The 14,841-nt window shown below is 42.2% G+C and overlaps 1 protein-coding gene and 1 non-coding gene across 2 annotated transcripts; both read left to right on the top strand.

Moving 5' to 3' along the window:
• The first annotated feature begins 465 nt into the window (after positions 1 to 465).
• Positions 466 to 620, top strand: LOC129834077 (U12 minor spliceosomal RNA). Its single transcript, XR_008756205.1, has one exon. It is a non-coding gene; the product is annotated as a U12 minor spliceosomal RNA (small nuclear RNA).
• Positions 621 to 5,810: 5,190 nt separating this feature from the next.
• LOC129833226 (protein FAM234B-like) lies at positions 5,811 to 13,557 on the top strand. Its single transcript, XM_055897646.1, has 13 exons — positions 5,811 to 5,925; positions 7,012 to 7,557; positions 7,959 to 8,081; positions 8,329 to 8,580; positions 8,724 to 8,839; positions 9,028 to 9,187; positions 9,282 to 9,420; positions 9,499 to 9,699; positions 10,311 to 10,392; positions 10,494 to 10,658; positions 11,485 to 11,605; positions 11,710 to 11,939; positions 12,057 to 13,557. The coding sequence occupies exons 1-12, from the start codon at positions 5,889 to 5,891 to the stop codon at positions 11,937 to 11,939; spliced, it is 2,172 nt and encodes a 723-aa protein (XP_055753621.1). The 5' UTR covers positions 5,811 to 5,888; the 3' UTR covers positions 12,057 to 13,557.
• The last annotated feature ends 1,284 nt before the right edge of the window (positions 13,558 to 14,841 follow it).

The following is a 14,841-nucleotide window of genomic DNA, read 5'->3' as shown; positions in this document are numbered from 1 at the left end:
AAATCATATTTTATATGGTTTTAAAGGCCTATTAGGTTATGTGAAGTGTCAATGATCACATCAATGCCATTGGTCATTATCAATTAACAAAACATGATACTTTTAACATAAAACATAAACAAATATAAATAAATTGCACAGCCTTAGAGACCTCTGGTATCGATTGCTCTTCACGAAGTAAAAAAAAAAACTGCCGAGGGTAAAATAAACGTTTTAACTTTCCCATCAACCTTTGCGCTCCAAATCGCTTGAAACCATTGTAAATAAGTAAAGTCTCGTAGAAAAGCTATATTTTACCTGATTAAATTGAGGATTGAAAACGTACAATTATGTATCACATAATGAGCTCAGAAAATAAAATACAACTGTAGGTTTATACTTTTTGAAGTGAACACCAATGGTAGACACCATGAGTGTAATAGTCTGCATACATAGGTAAGTACTGCCCTCGACCATCGATTAGTTATGCCTTAAACTGATGAGTAAGGAAAATAACGACGCGGGGTGACGCCCGTGTCCTCGCCTAGATTTGCGAGATCAATTTTTGAACGGGTACAGGTCCTCCTGTTTAGGTGACTCACCTACTTTGTGAGATGCCTTGCGGGACATGGATCTGCCCTGACCTCTCATGTAAAATATAAACCTCTTTCGGGATACTGACACATGGTTACACAGAGGCAGAATGGAATTATACACTGCTCAAAAAAATAAAGGGAACACTTAAACAACACAATGTAACTCCAAGTCAATCACACTTCTGTGAAATCAAACTGTCCACTTAGGAAGCAACACTGATTGACAATAAATTTCACATGCTCTTGTGCAAATGGAATAGACAAAATGTGGAAATTATAGGCAATTAGCAAGACACCCCCCAAAACAGGAGTGATTCTGCAGGTGGTGACCACAGACCACTTCTCAGTTCCTATGCTTCCTGGCTGATGTTTTGGTCACTTTTGAATGCTGGCGGTGCTCTCACTCTAGTGGTAGCATGAGACGGAGTCTACAACCCACACAAGTGGCTCAGGTAGTGCAGTTCATCCAGGATGGCACATCAATGCGAACTGTGGCAAAAAGGTTTGCTGTGTCTGTCAGCGTAGTGTCCAGAGCATGCAGGCGCTACCAGAAGACAGGCCAGTACATCAGGAGACGTGGAGGAGACCGTAGGAGGGCAACAACCCAGCAGCAGGACCGCTACCTCCGCCTTTGTGCAAGGAGGTGCACTGCCAGAGCCCTGCAAAATGACCTCCAGCAGGCCACAAATGTGCATGTGTCAGCATATGGTCTCACAAGGGGTCTGAGGATCTCATCTCGGTACCTAATGGCAGTCAGGCTACCTCTGGCGAGCACATGGAGGGCTGTGCGGCCCCACAAAGAAATGCCACCCCACACCATGACTGACCCATCGCCAAACCGGTCATGCTGGAGGATGTTGCAGGCAGCAAAACGTTCTCCACGGCGTCTCCAGACTCTGTCACTTCTGTCACATGTGCTCATGTGCTCAGTGTAAACCTGCTTTCATCTGTGAAGAGCACAGGGCGCCAGTGGCGAATTTGCCAATCTTGGTGTTCTCTGGCAAATGCCAAACGTCCTGCACGGTGTTGGGCTGTAAGCACAACCCCCACCTGTGGACGTCGGGCCCTCATACCACCCTCATGGAGTCTGTTTCTGACCGTTTGAGCAGACACATGCACATTTGTGGCCTGCTGGAGGTCATTTTGCAGGGCTCTGGCAGTGCACCTCCTTGCACAAAGGCGGAGGTAGCGGTCCTGCTGCTGGGTTGTTGCCCTCCTACGGCCTCCTCCACGTCTCCTGATGTACTGGCCTGTCTCCTGGTAGCGCCTGCATGCTCTGGACAATACGCTGACAGACACAGCAAACCTTTTTGCCACAGTTCGCATTGATGTGCCAACCTGGATGAACTGCACTACCTGAGCCACTTGTGTGGGTTGTAGACTCCGTCTCATGCTACCACTAGAGTGAGAGCACCGCCAGCATTCAAAAGTGACCAAAACATCAGCCAGGAAGTATAGGAACTGAGAAGTGGTCTGTGGTCACCACCTGCAGAATCACTCCTGTTTTGGGGGGTGTCTTGCTAATTGCCTATAATTTCCACATTTTGTCTATTCCATTTGCACAAGAGCATGTGAAATTTATTGTCAATCAGTGTTGCTTCCTAAGTGGACAGTTTGATTTCACAGAAGTGTGATTGACTTGGAGTTACATTGTGTTGTTTAAGTGTTCCCTTTATTTTTTTGAGCAGTGTATTTTCCATGATTGTAACTTACTATTACATAAAAATAGAACGTCAGGCATCTATAATAGTACTTACTGCACTTCTCCAAAACCGTTTTCAACATAAAGAACATCTCTGCCTTCTATTTCTCTAACCACGTTCCATCAGCAGTTTTTATGCGGGTAATGTCATACTGTATTTTTAAAAATTAAGACAGAGTAGGCACATTTGCTATTTAACAAGCAGTTTTTATGACAAAATTATTTGTAGTTGAAAATGCGATGAAAACACATTGAACTTCAGATTTTTATTTGGTACGTACAAAGTTAATGTTGTGTGCACTACGTCATCACGCTCTGATTTTAATGTTCAACAAGTCAGTTTGGTGGAAACATACCCACTTATGCTGATTTGGGAATATATACACCTGTTGCCAATTGGATGGAAACCTAGATAATAACTACGTTTCCATCCACAGTCTTTATATGAGTAAAGTCATACCCTATGAAAAAAATCTCGAAAGCTGTGATGGAAACAGGAAGTTTCGGTACAATTGTATAAATGCAGACAGGTAATTTGTTCCTTTCTACATGGTATGATCTTTTTTTGTTGGTAAAATTAATTATGGGTAAAATGGCGGTGGAAACGCCTTTATGCGCAAATATTGATCTAATAACCATCATATCAAACTAAACTTGGGAGTGACACAAAGTCAACATGATGGGTGCTCCTCCCACTACGACTCGGGAAACCATGCAGTTTATTAGGCTACAGATTAAATCATTTATGATGAATTTCACAGAGTGGTGAAAGTGCACGGTGATGTTGATGCTTCTTTCCAATAAATATTAACGCCCAGATTTTTGTCTGTTTCTTGGAAACACCACTGGTGAGAAAATGTGCATATTTTCTTTATACGGATTTTTAAATATTCACATAAAAATCTGTTGTCGATGGAAACCTACCGGTAGTTATTGACCATAAATTGTTTCCGGAATTTCCACCAAAATCCGAGTGCATTTAACTTTGTGCCACGAGGTGGCAGTATTGTATATATATTTACAAAACATGGTAGGCCAAACAAAAAGGTAGGAACACTGAAACCAAAATGTCACTAATGTTATAGAGGCATACAGAGCAGAGTGAAGTGTGTGTGTGTGTGTGTGTGTGCGTGCGTGCGTGTGTTAAGGGCATGAGTAGATGATTTTTAACTGATCATTATTTGTCATATCATTTCCTTCCTGACCATGTGTGAGCATGACTAAGTAGGATGCCTTGTATTAGTGTCCCATATCTGTATTTTCTCAATGCATGCCTCCCTCATCCATCCTACTGTCATTACCAGACCTACCACAGCTAAGTGGTAAAACACCTTCCCATGCAGAGCTGGACACAGGAAAAATCTGATGAATCAATGTGAAAGGTCTCTCATGTGGTGAAATATAATTTCAACCACAAAATTGTATTTTGTATCCTCCTTTCCAGCCCGAACCATGAAAAACAGCCCCAGACCATTATTCCTCCTCATCCAAACTTTACAGTTGTCACTATGCATTGGGGCAGGTAGTGTTCTCCTGACATCCACCAAATCCAGATTCGCCCGTCAGACTGCCAGATGGTGAAGTGTGATTCATCACTTCAGAGAATACTTTTCCACTGCTCCAGAGTCCAACGGCGGCGAGCTTTACACCACTCCAGCCGACGCTTGGCCCTTGGCCCTTAGGTTGCTTGGCCATGGAAACCCATTTCATGAAACTCCCAGAGAACAGTTCTTGTGCTGATATTGCTTCCAGAGGCAGTTTGGAACTTGGTAGTGAGTGTTGCAATCGAGGACAGATGATTTTTACACACTATGCGCTTCAGCACTCAGCGATCCCGTTCTGTGAGCTTGTGTGACCTACCACTTCGCAGCTGAGCCGCTGTTGCTCATAGACGTTTCCACTTCACAATAACAGCATTTACAGTTGACCGGGCAGCTCTGGCAGGGCAGAAATTTCACAAACTGACTTGTTGAAAAGGTGGCATCCCATGACGGTGCCACGTTGAAAGTCATTGAGCTCTTCAGTAAGGCCACCACTGCCAATGTTTGTTTATGGAGATTGCATGGCGGTGTGCTCAATTTTATACACCTGTCAGCAACGGGTGTGGCCGAATCCACTAATTTGAAGGGGTGTCCACATACTTATGTATATAGTGTATGCGTTGTGATAATTGCGTTGTTTGTTCTATAACTTGTTAGTTCATATGCCTTGCGCCGGGATATATACCTAAGGCAGAGACCATAAGAAGACACAGTGGCAGAATAAATTCAACCACTCCTTTGTTCCATCACAAAACTGGAGAGTAATCTCTGTCCGGTAAAGTCCACAAAGCATATTGCATGTAACAAACAATTTCATGACCTACAGCATGGTGAAGAAAGTTCACGTTTCCGACATTTTCGGACTACTAAACAACTATTGATTTATAAACATTGACAGTTACTGCAAGTCGCAATGAAAACAGGAGCTGCCTCCACTATTTCAGCACCATTTCAAAACCATCAAATCTCCTATGCTTAGTTTAATACAGGAACAACTAAAATATACCAAAAACAATTTAGTCCAATCAATGTAAGTTAAATAGGATGTGGCTGTCAATGGTTCTGATTTGTGTGTGTGTATGTGCGTTCATGCAAGTAGAAAAAACATGTTGACTAATTGTAGAGAAACGCCAATGTCATCCTGCTCTCTTTCATGTTGACACTTGTATTTTTTGTTGCCCTAAGCTACATGGCTAAAATGCTTGCTTGCTAGCCTAACTTCCTTTCATGGGCAATGTTTGCTAGTTAACATTAGCCTTCTACATCTAGTTACAACCTACATATTGAACTTCCATCCTCTCAGTCCAGGGGCACAATGTATTTTATGATTGGATCAGAATCGCCGTTATAATCATATGGAGAATTAAGTAAAACCACAAGTCCAAATCCCTATCTTCATCCATGGACAATTTTAGCTAGCTAGACACCGGAGTACAACAACACAATGAGATGCAACAATTCAAGTTGCTGCAATTGATCAATAACATATTTCTCTGTGACAGGGGTGAAGCCAAATCCAAACTGGCTTCCCTTGACACTTTTTGGAGTTTATCTCAGCTCTGATTGGCTATTATTTTATTTATCTTTTTTTTATGAAGGGGGACCAAATGCTCGCTCGCTGGCTTCCATTGTATTCAATACTACGGGCGGCAGAAATGTCATTGACCAGACCATAAGATAGATCTGGTCTACACATACAGAGAAAGAGAGCCACTGTTTTGCTCTCTTGGATACTTTCTCTGGTGAGATACATTCAGCCTCTTGCGCATTGAAGGACAATTATGAAAACGCAGAGACGAAAAATACATACAAAAATGTATTGGTACATTTTGGGGGTATTTTCTGGCTTCCCTTGGCATTCACGAATACACCCCACTGCTAAATATCATCTACTGACTTGGCCTCTTCCTCTCTGCGACTATGTTTGGTAAGAAAAAACGTTGTGTCCCAGAATGCACTCGCTACAGTCCCGAAACGTCCACACACACACACACACACACATAGCAGTTCTTTAGCGCCTCTTTCGGATGAGAGGGTCAATTCTGCAGCACAGCGCCGTTACAATTTGCAATGGCTGCAGCTTTGTCCCGTGCTCTCAAATTGCCTGGTAAGAGACGCGTTGCAATGATTTGGGAAATAGATATAAGGGTTGATTAGTTGAAAAGGATGTTGTGTAGTCTTTGTACCAGTCGTGTCTCAATGTTGTTTTGGTGTCATTCTGTTAGCTCATGTGAGCTAGCTGTAACAGCCAGCCAGCTGTGGCTAACGTTACAGTACTGTTGATTGCAATAACACAAAATAATGTTTTTATTTGTTTAATGACAGTCCAGAATTGTGAGGTGAAATACGATACTTATTTTCAATGTTTGATATTTCGTTTATTTTCAAGCTTTAATAGAAAAACATTGCATCATTCACAATCCTATGTGGCGCACTAGCTAGCTACTGTACAGTACAGTAAGGTGCCACATCGAAGTCGCTTGATTGCTCAGTGCTCACTGTCATAATGTTATAACAGATTTAGCTACTTGCTTAAATCTCGTGTTCAACAAATAACTACATATAAGGCCATGTAATGGAGGTCATTCATTTAACTTGGCAATCATTGTCATGCCAAACAATGAGCAATAGAGTCGGCAAGAGTACAAACAGTTCTGGGACCAGGGTAGGACATAATTCATTTGGTGTTTAAATAAACAATATTTGAGTAACTTCCCTGTCCTTTTGGGATGCTTGTCGTTCTATTATGCACCACCATGCTCTATCAGATCATTCAGTTTTCACCTGGGCCTTGTTTCCCGAACAGATCCGTAGACCTCTGTCCTACAGTCAAATGACCAAATCGAGCGCTAGTGGCCTCAAGGGTGGAATGTTGTTAATATTTTTCAGAATGTCATAATTAATAAACATTATCCGGTGTTTCTATGTCATATGGTTTTGTTATATTTCAGTCTTCTGTGATGTGTAATATGGGGATGCAAACTCAAAATGTAATACATTTCAACTCTATCTGACATGTGCAGGTGTCTTCATTTTTTTTTTTTTGAAGCCCATAACCATGTGTGTGAGGTGTATACTTTGGTTTCAACATAGATTTGTTTAAGACTACCAAGAAACACTCTGTGTGACCCTGATTTAGCCCACTGCAGTAAAAGGTTAACCGTGTGTGTCTTTGTGTGTATGTCCCTCACAGGGAAGAAGGGCTCGGAGCTTGGAGAGTATGACCCCCTCACTCAGGCCGACAGTGAGGACGAGAGCGAGGAGGACGACCTCGTCCTCAACTACCCCCGCAATGGCCTGGGGAGGGGCAACTGCATGGGTACAGGTACCTCAGAGCCGAGAGGGAGCAGAACAGGGAGGCTTGTAGGGAATGAAGATGAGGCAGAGGAGGAAGAGGAGGACGACGATGAGTGGAGAGAACGGCTCCCGGGAAAAAAGAGGCAGGAGAGAGAGGAGAAGGGCATGCAGTACTGGAGCCAGAGGGAGACAAACAGGGATGAGGGAGTAGAGGATGGAGGGGGGCTTGGGGCCTCTGGTGGCCCTGGATTGGGTGTCAGTGCCAGTGCTGACCCGGACGGGAAGGCTAAGGTGAGGGGAGCCATCCGGGCAGCGTTTTTCCTGGTGCCTCTGGTCTGTGCCATGCTGGTGGTGCTGCTGTGTGCCTTTTTGGTGCCTTGTCAGCATGGGGAACTGGACAAACGGCCGCAGTGGGAGAAAGAGCTGGGTGATCATGTGGGAGGTGAGTAAGGAGTCTAATGTATAAACAATACACATGAAAACACTACAGTTTACCCGCATGTTGCTGATACCAATACACCTCTCTCTCACAGCAGAGAAAGAGCAAACTACAGGTCAGGTCCGACTGGTCAGACTCTGAGTAGACTAGTGCTTTAGATTAAGATAAGCACACAGTCAACATCACAATAAAGTCAACTGTATGAGAAAGCAGTTGAGAACACAAAACTCAGATTTATCTGACTGTCTTTGTCAGGTGGTGGATATTACACAGTCTGGATTACTATGATTACACATTACCGTGATTATTATAATAGCATGTTAGCAAAGCAACCGCAGGTCTAGTTTAGTAAATAGTAGTTACAAACCGTTCCTGTCTGTAACAGTGGTTTTATTTTTCTTTAGGTGTTACCCCACCTCCTCTTGCACTGTGGGATGTTGACAATGACTCAGTTGAGGATGTGCTAATAGGAGTCACTCAAAAGAGCAACAATACCCATCTCTCCAGTTCTGTGGGGAACAACAAAGGTATCTATGGAAACAGCAAGGGACATTGTCGTAGGAATGAAGAGGATATTTTCAACCCTCATTTTTAGGCGTTATTCCCTCTCAAGCCCACCTCCTCACTGTACACCATAGACATCTACCAGTGATTATGTAATATTAATCTAATCCTGCTAGCCCCAGTAAACTGCTGAGAACACACAATTTGCCACATGTAATAAACCCCATCCACCTTTACCCCCTTCTCTTTCTCCCTCTCTGTCTCTCCCAGAGTACAGTGTGGTTGCCCTATCTGCATTCAGTGGTGAGGTGCTCTGGAGGAGGGTCCTCAGGGAACCTGTGGAGTCCATCCAGTGTGGGCTGCAGTACGAAGCCCACCCATCACCACTGCCAGCAGGGGGCGCTGCCCTCAGAGCCCTCCCCAACAGCGCCATTCCCCTATCTGGCCAGAGAGACAGAGCTAGCGGCCCCGTGTGTCTGCTCATCGAGTCTGCACACCTCACTGCTGTCAACGGCACCACAGGTCAGACAACAACCACAGAAATCATGGCTTTGAATGGTTCAGTTTCACAGCTACAAGCATGAACATTGTAGCAGTTGTGTAGATGTATTAATAATGTGTTGTAGTTAATAGTTTTATGTTCAGTATTGTATTTTCCTCCTCAGGGAAGAAGCTGTGGTCGGTAGCCCCAGGGGAGATCCAGTCCCAGGCAGTTTCCCTGCCAGATCTCCAAGGTGACTCTGTTCCTGACTTGCTGATTGCTACTTTACCTGCTGACCAGGTATGACAATCTCTGGCTTGGCACCGATACATATATATTGCTATAATAAGACAATTGTTACTATATAAATCATATTATTATTACAATATAGACCATACTCTTAAATCTTCAGAGTCACTGTGTTAACAACAGTCATTTTCCAGTCAGTCTAGAATGCTCCCATCAAACTGTCTCAAACCTATTTTCAGGTGTCTGACCTCTCACTGCTCCTGCTGTCTGGGCTGACTGGAGCTCTGCTTGGACATCCCGTGACCTTTAACCTCACGACCTTTAATATCTCTGGAAAGCTGATTGGTCCCCTGTTTCATGAGACACAGCTGGGGGCATATTACATTCTATTTGGACTAGGTAAGGGATTCATTTTATATCAAGCACAGTGACAAATCTGTTTCTCATCTGAAATGAATAAATGTCTGATAATGTATCTGCTATACTAACTCAGGCACTGTAGAGGCTGTATCCCTGGGAGATATTTACACTCGGGCTACTGGAAAAACACCCATATCCCCTGGTCTGAGACTGAAGGACCCCGGCTGGGAGAAGCTTAGGAAAACCAACTCCTCCCTCATACACATCTCCAGGTAAGGCTAAGAAAGTGCTCGGTTACACAATTACAATAGAGTGCCTGTTTGAACGACTGTTTGACTTTCTCTGTTCAGTGGAACTGAGCAAGTGGAGTTCTTGGTCCCCCTAGTGGCTGGCTTGTGTAACAACCACAACAGCCTGGACTCCATCTCCAACCTCAACTCCAGCCGCAGTGACTGGGTGCTGGTGTGTGGCAAGCTCTCCAGCAAGCTTTCTGTGCTGAGAGAGAAGGACGCACACACCGAGTGGACTCTTACCTCCTCAGCCATACACAGGTAGGAAATATGGTCACCATGATATATGGAGAAGTTTATCATTAGGGTGTATATGACTAAACATAAAAGGGATAGCTTCAAGTGTTATTGTCATGTGCACAAGTGCAGTGAAGTACCTTTCTTGCAACACTTTTCCCAACAATACAGAAATCAATATCAATATATAAAACTATAAAGTAATACCCTATAACAGTGGTTATCAAACCTTTCCTCTGGGACCACCAGAAGTTTCACAATTTAGTTACATTTACATTTTAGTCATTTAGCAGACGCTCTTATCCAGAGCGACTTACAGTAGAGTGCATACATTTTATTACATTTTACATACTGAGACAAGGATATCCCTACCGGCCAAACCCTCCCTAACCCGGACGACGCTATGCCAATTGTGCGTCACCCCACAGACCCTACTAGTTGTAGCCCTGAACTAGCTCAACTACTTGACCTAATCAAGGGCTTGGTAATTAGCTGACAAGTTGAATCGGGTGTGCTAGCTCTAGAATAGTTCAAATATATGGAGCGACTGGGGATCCCCGAAGGAGAGGTTTGAAAACCACTGCCCTATAAAGTTATAGAGCTAAAATAACCTGAATCATTTATCATTGTCTCAGTCGTCCAGCACCAGGCCAATTCAACGAGGATGGAATCCCAGATCTCCTCATACAGAAGTCTGGGGCCCCTAGAATGAGAAAAGTATCATCTCTTTCTACAAACACTTACACCTATAGCTATTATACTTCTCAGACAGTTATACATATTTACAAAGATGACCATCCATTTCTCTGTGATCTCAGGTTCAGGTGGTTGATGGAGCCAATGGGCGTAGTCTGTGGGAGACAGAGTTTATTTGTCCACGCCTTGACCTGGAAGGTACCTCAATCATGACTTCTGCTCAATCAGCTTTCCTTTTCTGGGCCGGTGACCCTGTCAGACCACCAAAGAACCTCACCAAGACAACTGTGAGTCCCTTGTTGAATCCTTATTGGGAGCAGGAATAGATGTTCTATGAGAACGTGTTATGTTGCTTCATCCTTCAGTGGTATAGGTACAAGGGTTGGGGTCAATTCCAATTTAATTTAAAATTCCAATTAAATATTTGAAGTGGAAGTGGAGAATTTGTTGAATTCAATTCGAATTTCAACAATCATCAAGTTATGGAATTGGAATTAGACTGTTTGAACTGTTTGAATTGGAATTGTAAAAATGTTTTGGAATTTAATATTTGTACATTTTCCAGTTAATGGAATTAATGCAGTTATTATTTAAAAATGTACTGGAGGATTTGTTTAAAATAATTTAAACTTGTATTTCTGTATTTCCAGTATAACTAGGCTGTGTGAACATGGATGTGATGAGCCTGAAATCCTGAGGGAATTTAATTTCTAAATTTAATTTGTGGAATTGTTGGGATAATATTCAATTGGGAATTCAATTCTTGGAATTTACCTAGCATTGGAATTGAGAGGAATTGAATTATCTCTGAATTCAAAGACTGACCGTAGTCATTTCGCAGACGCTTTGGATAATTGACAAAAATTAAATTTTTATTGAATTTACAGGAAGAGAGAATTGAATTAGGGGAATTAACCAAAACCCTGCTCCCAGAATGTTTAACAATAGTCAATGTTCAGGTTGGCAGTCGGAAGATAGAAAGTCCCTTTTGGTGTCTCTCCTGTAATTTGTGGAATTAACCCCAACACGATAGGTAAAGGATTACTTATTTGTGCCTATCGTACTATGGAGATCAGTAGTTGAAATCTATTTTAAGTCTTGCTCTGTTAACAGGTGGCACCAGGGGCGGTTCAAGCCATGCCAGTCATCCGAAAGCTCTACATGTTACATCCTGCATATCCCACAATCCTTCTGGAGCTCGCCAGCACCACAGACACCATTCTTACTGCTGCAGGTGATGCATGCTGTGCTGTATTTATTATTTTATAATTGTGCATATGAGTATGGCTGTTAGTAGCAATGCTAAATCAACTGTTTCTCCCCTTTTCTCTGTCTTAGTGAGTTACCAGGAACCGCAGAAGGATGCCTCCTACATTACTGTGTCCTCCCGGCCTACCTCTGGCCTGGGGCCTGGGTCTCGGGTGGTGAAGAGCATGAGCCTCAGGGCAGCAATCACTGCCGGAAAGATTGTGAGGCTGGGAGAGAGCAGCACTGCAGGGGTACCAGTCAGACCTGGAGTATTTGAGATAAACAAGTTCTTCAGGCGTCTCACCTTCAAAAATCATTAGGTAAAAAGGGGAGGGAACATAGCTAAGTATGTCCAGAATATGCTTTATATGACATGATGTTTGTGGTGTCTGTGTAGTTTCGGATGACGAAACACATCATTTTGTTTTCCTGTGTAGAGAGGAGTTGCTGGTTCTACACGATCAGAGGGAACCCACTGGCAGGACCAAACCTGTGGAAACACCATGATACACAACAAGTGAAGGAGATTTATCTCAAGCTGTTTACATTTCCACTTTTGTCCAAAGTACGATTTTAATTTCTGTTATTACTCATCTCACTTGCTGAAAAATATTTATTTTGCTGTATTTGTATTATATGTGTATATATTATGAGTTGACTTATTTATTTATGACCAGTCCTTTTTATTGAATTTAATATATCAATGACTATCTACCTTGTTTGGGGTGAATGGAAATCAAAATATGTAAGTAAGTACATAGAAGAAACTTCTGGAGATCAAGCACAATGATTTGAAAGGTAGGGGTGTAGGTGTAAGGTGTCCATTGGCACCTCACTCATTTAGTATATTTTTAATCTACAGAATGAGAGGCAATTACCCAGTTCATTCCTCTAAATACATTCATTCCCCTCTCATATGCACTTTTTGAATTAGGTAATTGAGGTTTCTGTTCAAGCAGAATTACCCAGTTATGTAAAGGGGGTCTGTACATATTTTGGCTGTGGGGGAGAGTGTGGTACGTTGAGCCATTGTTTTACATTCAGCATCACTACATCAAGAAAAATACAGTATTCGTTCCAACATTGATATCTACATATATTTCAGGATGTTGTGTATCCGTGAAAATAATCAGAATTCATGTAAACATTTAAGTTTTGAAAACAGCTCATTAAAAAGAAAGTGGTTTCTTGGCACAAGTTACCCTGGGTATGCATAGGGACAGGGTAGGTTGAGCTACCTTGGGGTAAGTGGGTGCTGGTAGGTCAAAGTTTAATTCATGGAATGGGGGTGTGGTATATTGTATATCTGAAATGTATGTCTACATTCAGATATAGATCAGTCTATTCAATATTATTAACCCTTCCATTTCTTCATCAGTTGTCAGGGACAGGGATGTCGTTTCGATGTGCCAATTCATAGGCAAGTTCTCTGCATGAGACTACATAGCCCATGAATGCAAAAAAATATATAAATAATTGTGTACTAAGCCCATGAAACTGGTCTGCGAGATTCTTAATATGTTTTGCAAGCTCAGACTGACATCAGATAAGACCTTGTGTGCCTTTGCTACTTGGTCACGTGATTAATGTTGTATGGTTTCTTAGAAACAAGGGGTGGCTAATCTAACTTTATGGCTCAATTTACCCCACTCCCCTACAGTATTTATTGACATGCTACTTACTGAAAGGTTTACATTTCTTTAATCAATAACTATTGTAGTGATGATACATTATTACCGAGTGCCATGTGTGGTAACTGTGCATTGTATTGCTATTGGTACTTGTAAATATTAATATTGCTGAAATACTAGAAAACATTTACAGATCACATTAATAAATAAATGTACTGCTGCAATTCTTGCTGCTTCCAATGTAGTGTTTTGTACTACAGCTGTACTACGGATTCAGCTCCCTTCGCAATAAATTATCATAAAAACACTGTTTGTTCATTAATCATGAGAAATATTCGAGTAAAAGGAGGGCGCAGGCTCAGGGGCGGTGCTTGGGTGCATCCAAAATGATCTCTCCGCATTGCTACGAGCGTCAAAGGCTTGGAAGATGGCGTCGGTCTTGGTTCGTCAGGCAGGACTCTCGGTGTTGAAAAACAGTCGTGTACCAACATTTTCTGGGTTTTATGCTAATGGTTTCGGAGAGGCACTATCTCAGTACCGAACAGTTGTGTACTCAGGATCAGGTGGTATTTTGCCAAAACCCAAGAAGGTGAGTGCTCTCTTGTGAAAATATGGGCAGGTTATTTATGAAATGAAAGGGGGGGATTTAGTGAAGGTGCCTGAAAGGTATTTGTGTATGGCCAAGCATTTGTAATTATATCTTATAACTTAATAGGAATTTTTAATCTAAGGTAGGATCGCTGTGAGCCTACACCTCTCCATTTCACTGGAAGTGTTATAAATACATGCATGTTTAAATGTGTAAAGCATGCATCATGTTGTAAATTATGACATTTTTATTTTAGACTGGTTGTCAATGTGTATAAAATCACACAACTTTGCAGGCTAACATAGATATGTTTTTGTGATGGAATTGTTGACAATTATCCAGACCTCATTTGGCCTTTTCCGGATTGCTGTGGTTGTGATCCCCTTCCTGTATGTCGGAACTCTGATCAGCAAGAACTTTGCTGCGCTGCTGGAAGAGCATGACATCTTCGTCCCTGAGGATGATGACGATGATGACTGAATGGTCTGTATGCTCCAACATATGACTTGGGTATGTATGTATAATGATCAATAAAATCAACTTTAGAAAATGTATCTCTTAACATAAGCAATAAAGATGACATTTGACCTCAGGGAAGGTGAGGCCTATTACTGTGTTCTCCCTCAACAGAGCGTAATGTGTCGCCACTCAGACAATGGGAAGACGTGTGACAGCTGAAAAGACTTGAGGATCTTAAACTCAAAGCCTTTCTGGTTCTTCTCTCCCCATCCATTGTGATGTGTGCCTGCCTGGATACAGAGCTGTTTTAGAGAAGTGATAGGACTAATTCCTCCCTAGTGATAACGTTTACATGCACAGATAAGTCTTACTAAATAAAATAAATTGATGTGCAAGAGGAAACCCTTGGATCAGTTGAAGTTGCTTTTGATTTAGCCAGTGATATCTTCTACATTGCCGGAAATACTTGTTCTGTTTTCAATCATTCTAGGGATATTGAATTATTTGGGGAGGTGACAGGCCTGCATAGGTATCCCTATTTAT

This window comes from Salvelinus fontinalis, chromosome 34 (genome assembly GCF_029448725.1).
Source record: "Salvelinus fontinalis isolate EN_2023a chromosome 34, ASM2944872v1, whole genome shotgun sequence".
Lineage (NCBI taxonomy): Eukaryota > Metazoa > Chordata > Actinopteri > Salmoniformes > Salmonidae > Salvelinus > Salvelinus fontinalis.
This window is presented reverse-complemented; position numbering and strand designations above follow the sequence as displayed.

Excerpts from the sequence above, each read along its gene's own strand:
- LOC129833226 (XM_055897646.1), top strand. The coding sequence starts at position 5,889 with ATGGCTGCAGCTTTGTCCCGTGCTCTCAAATTGCCTG. Across the intron at positions 8,840-9,027 it reads CTACTTTACCTGCTGACCAG|GTGTCTGACCTCTCACTGCT; the intron begins GTATGACAATCT and ends ACCTATTTTCAG. Across the intron at positions 10,659-11,484 it reads AGAACCTCACCAAGACAACT|GTGGCACCAGGGGCGGTTCA; the intron begins GTGAGTCCCTTG and ends CTCTGTTAACAG.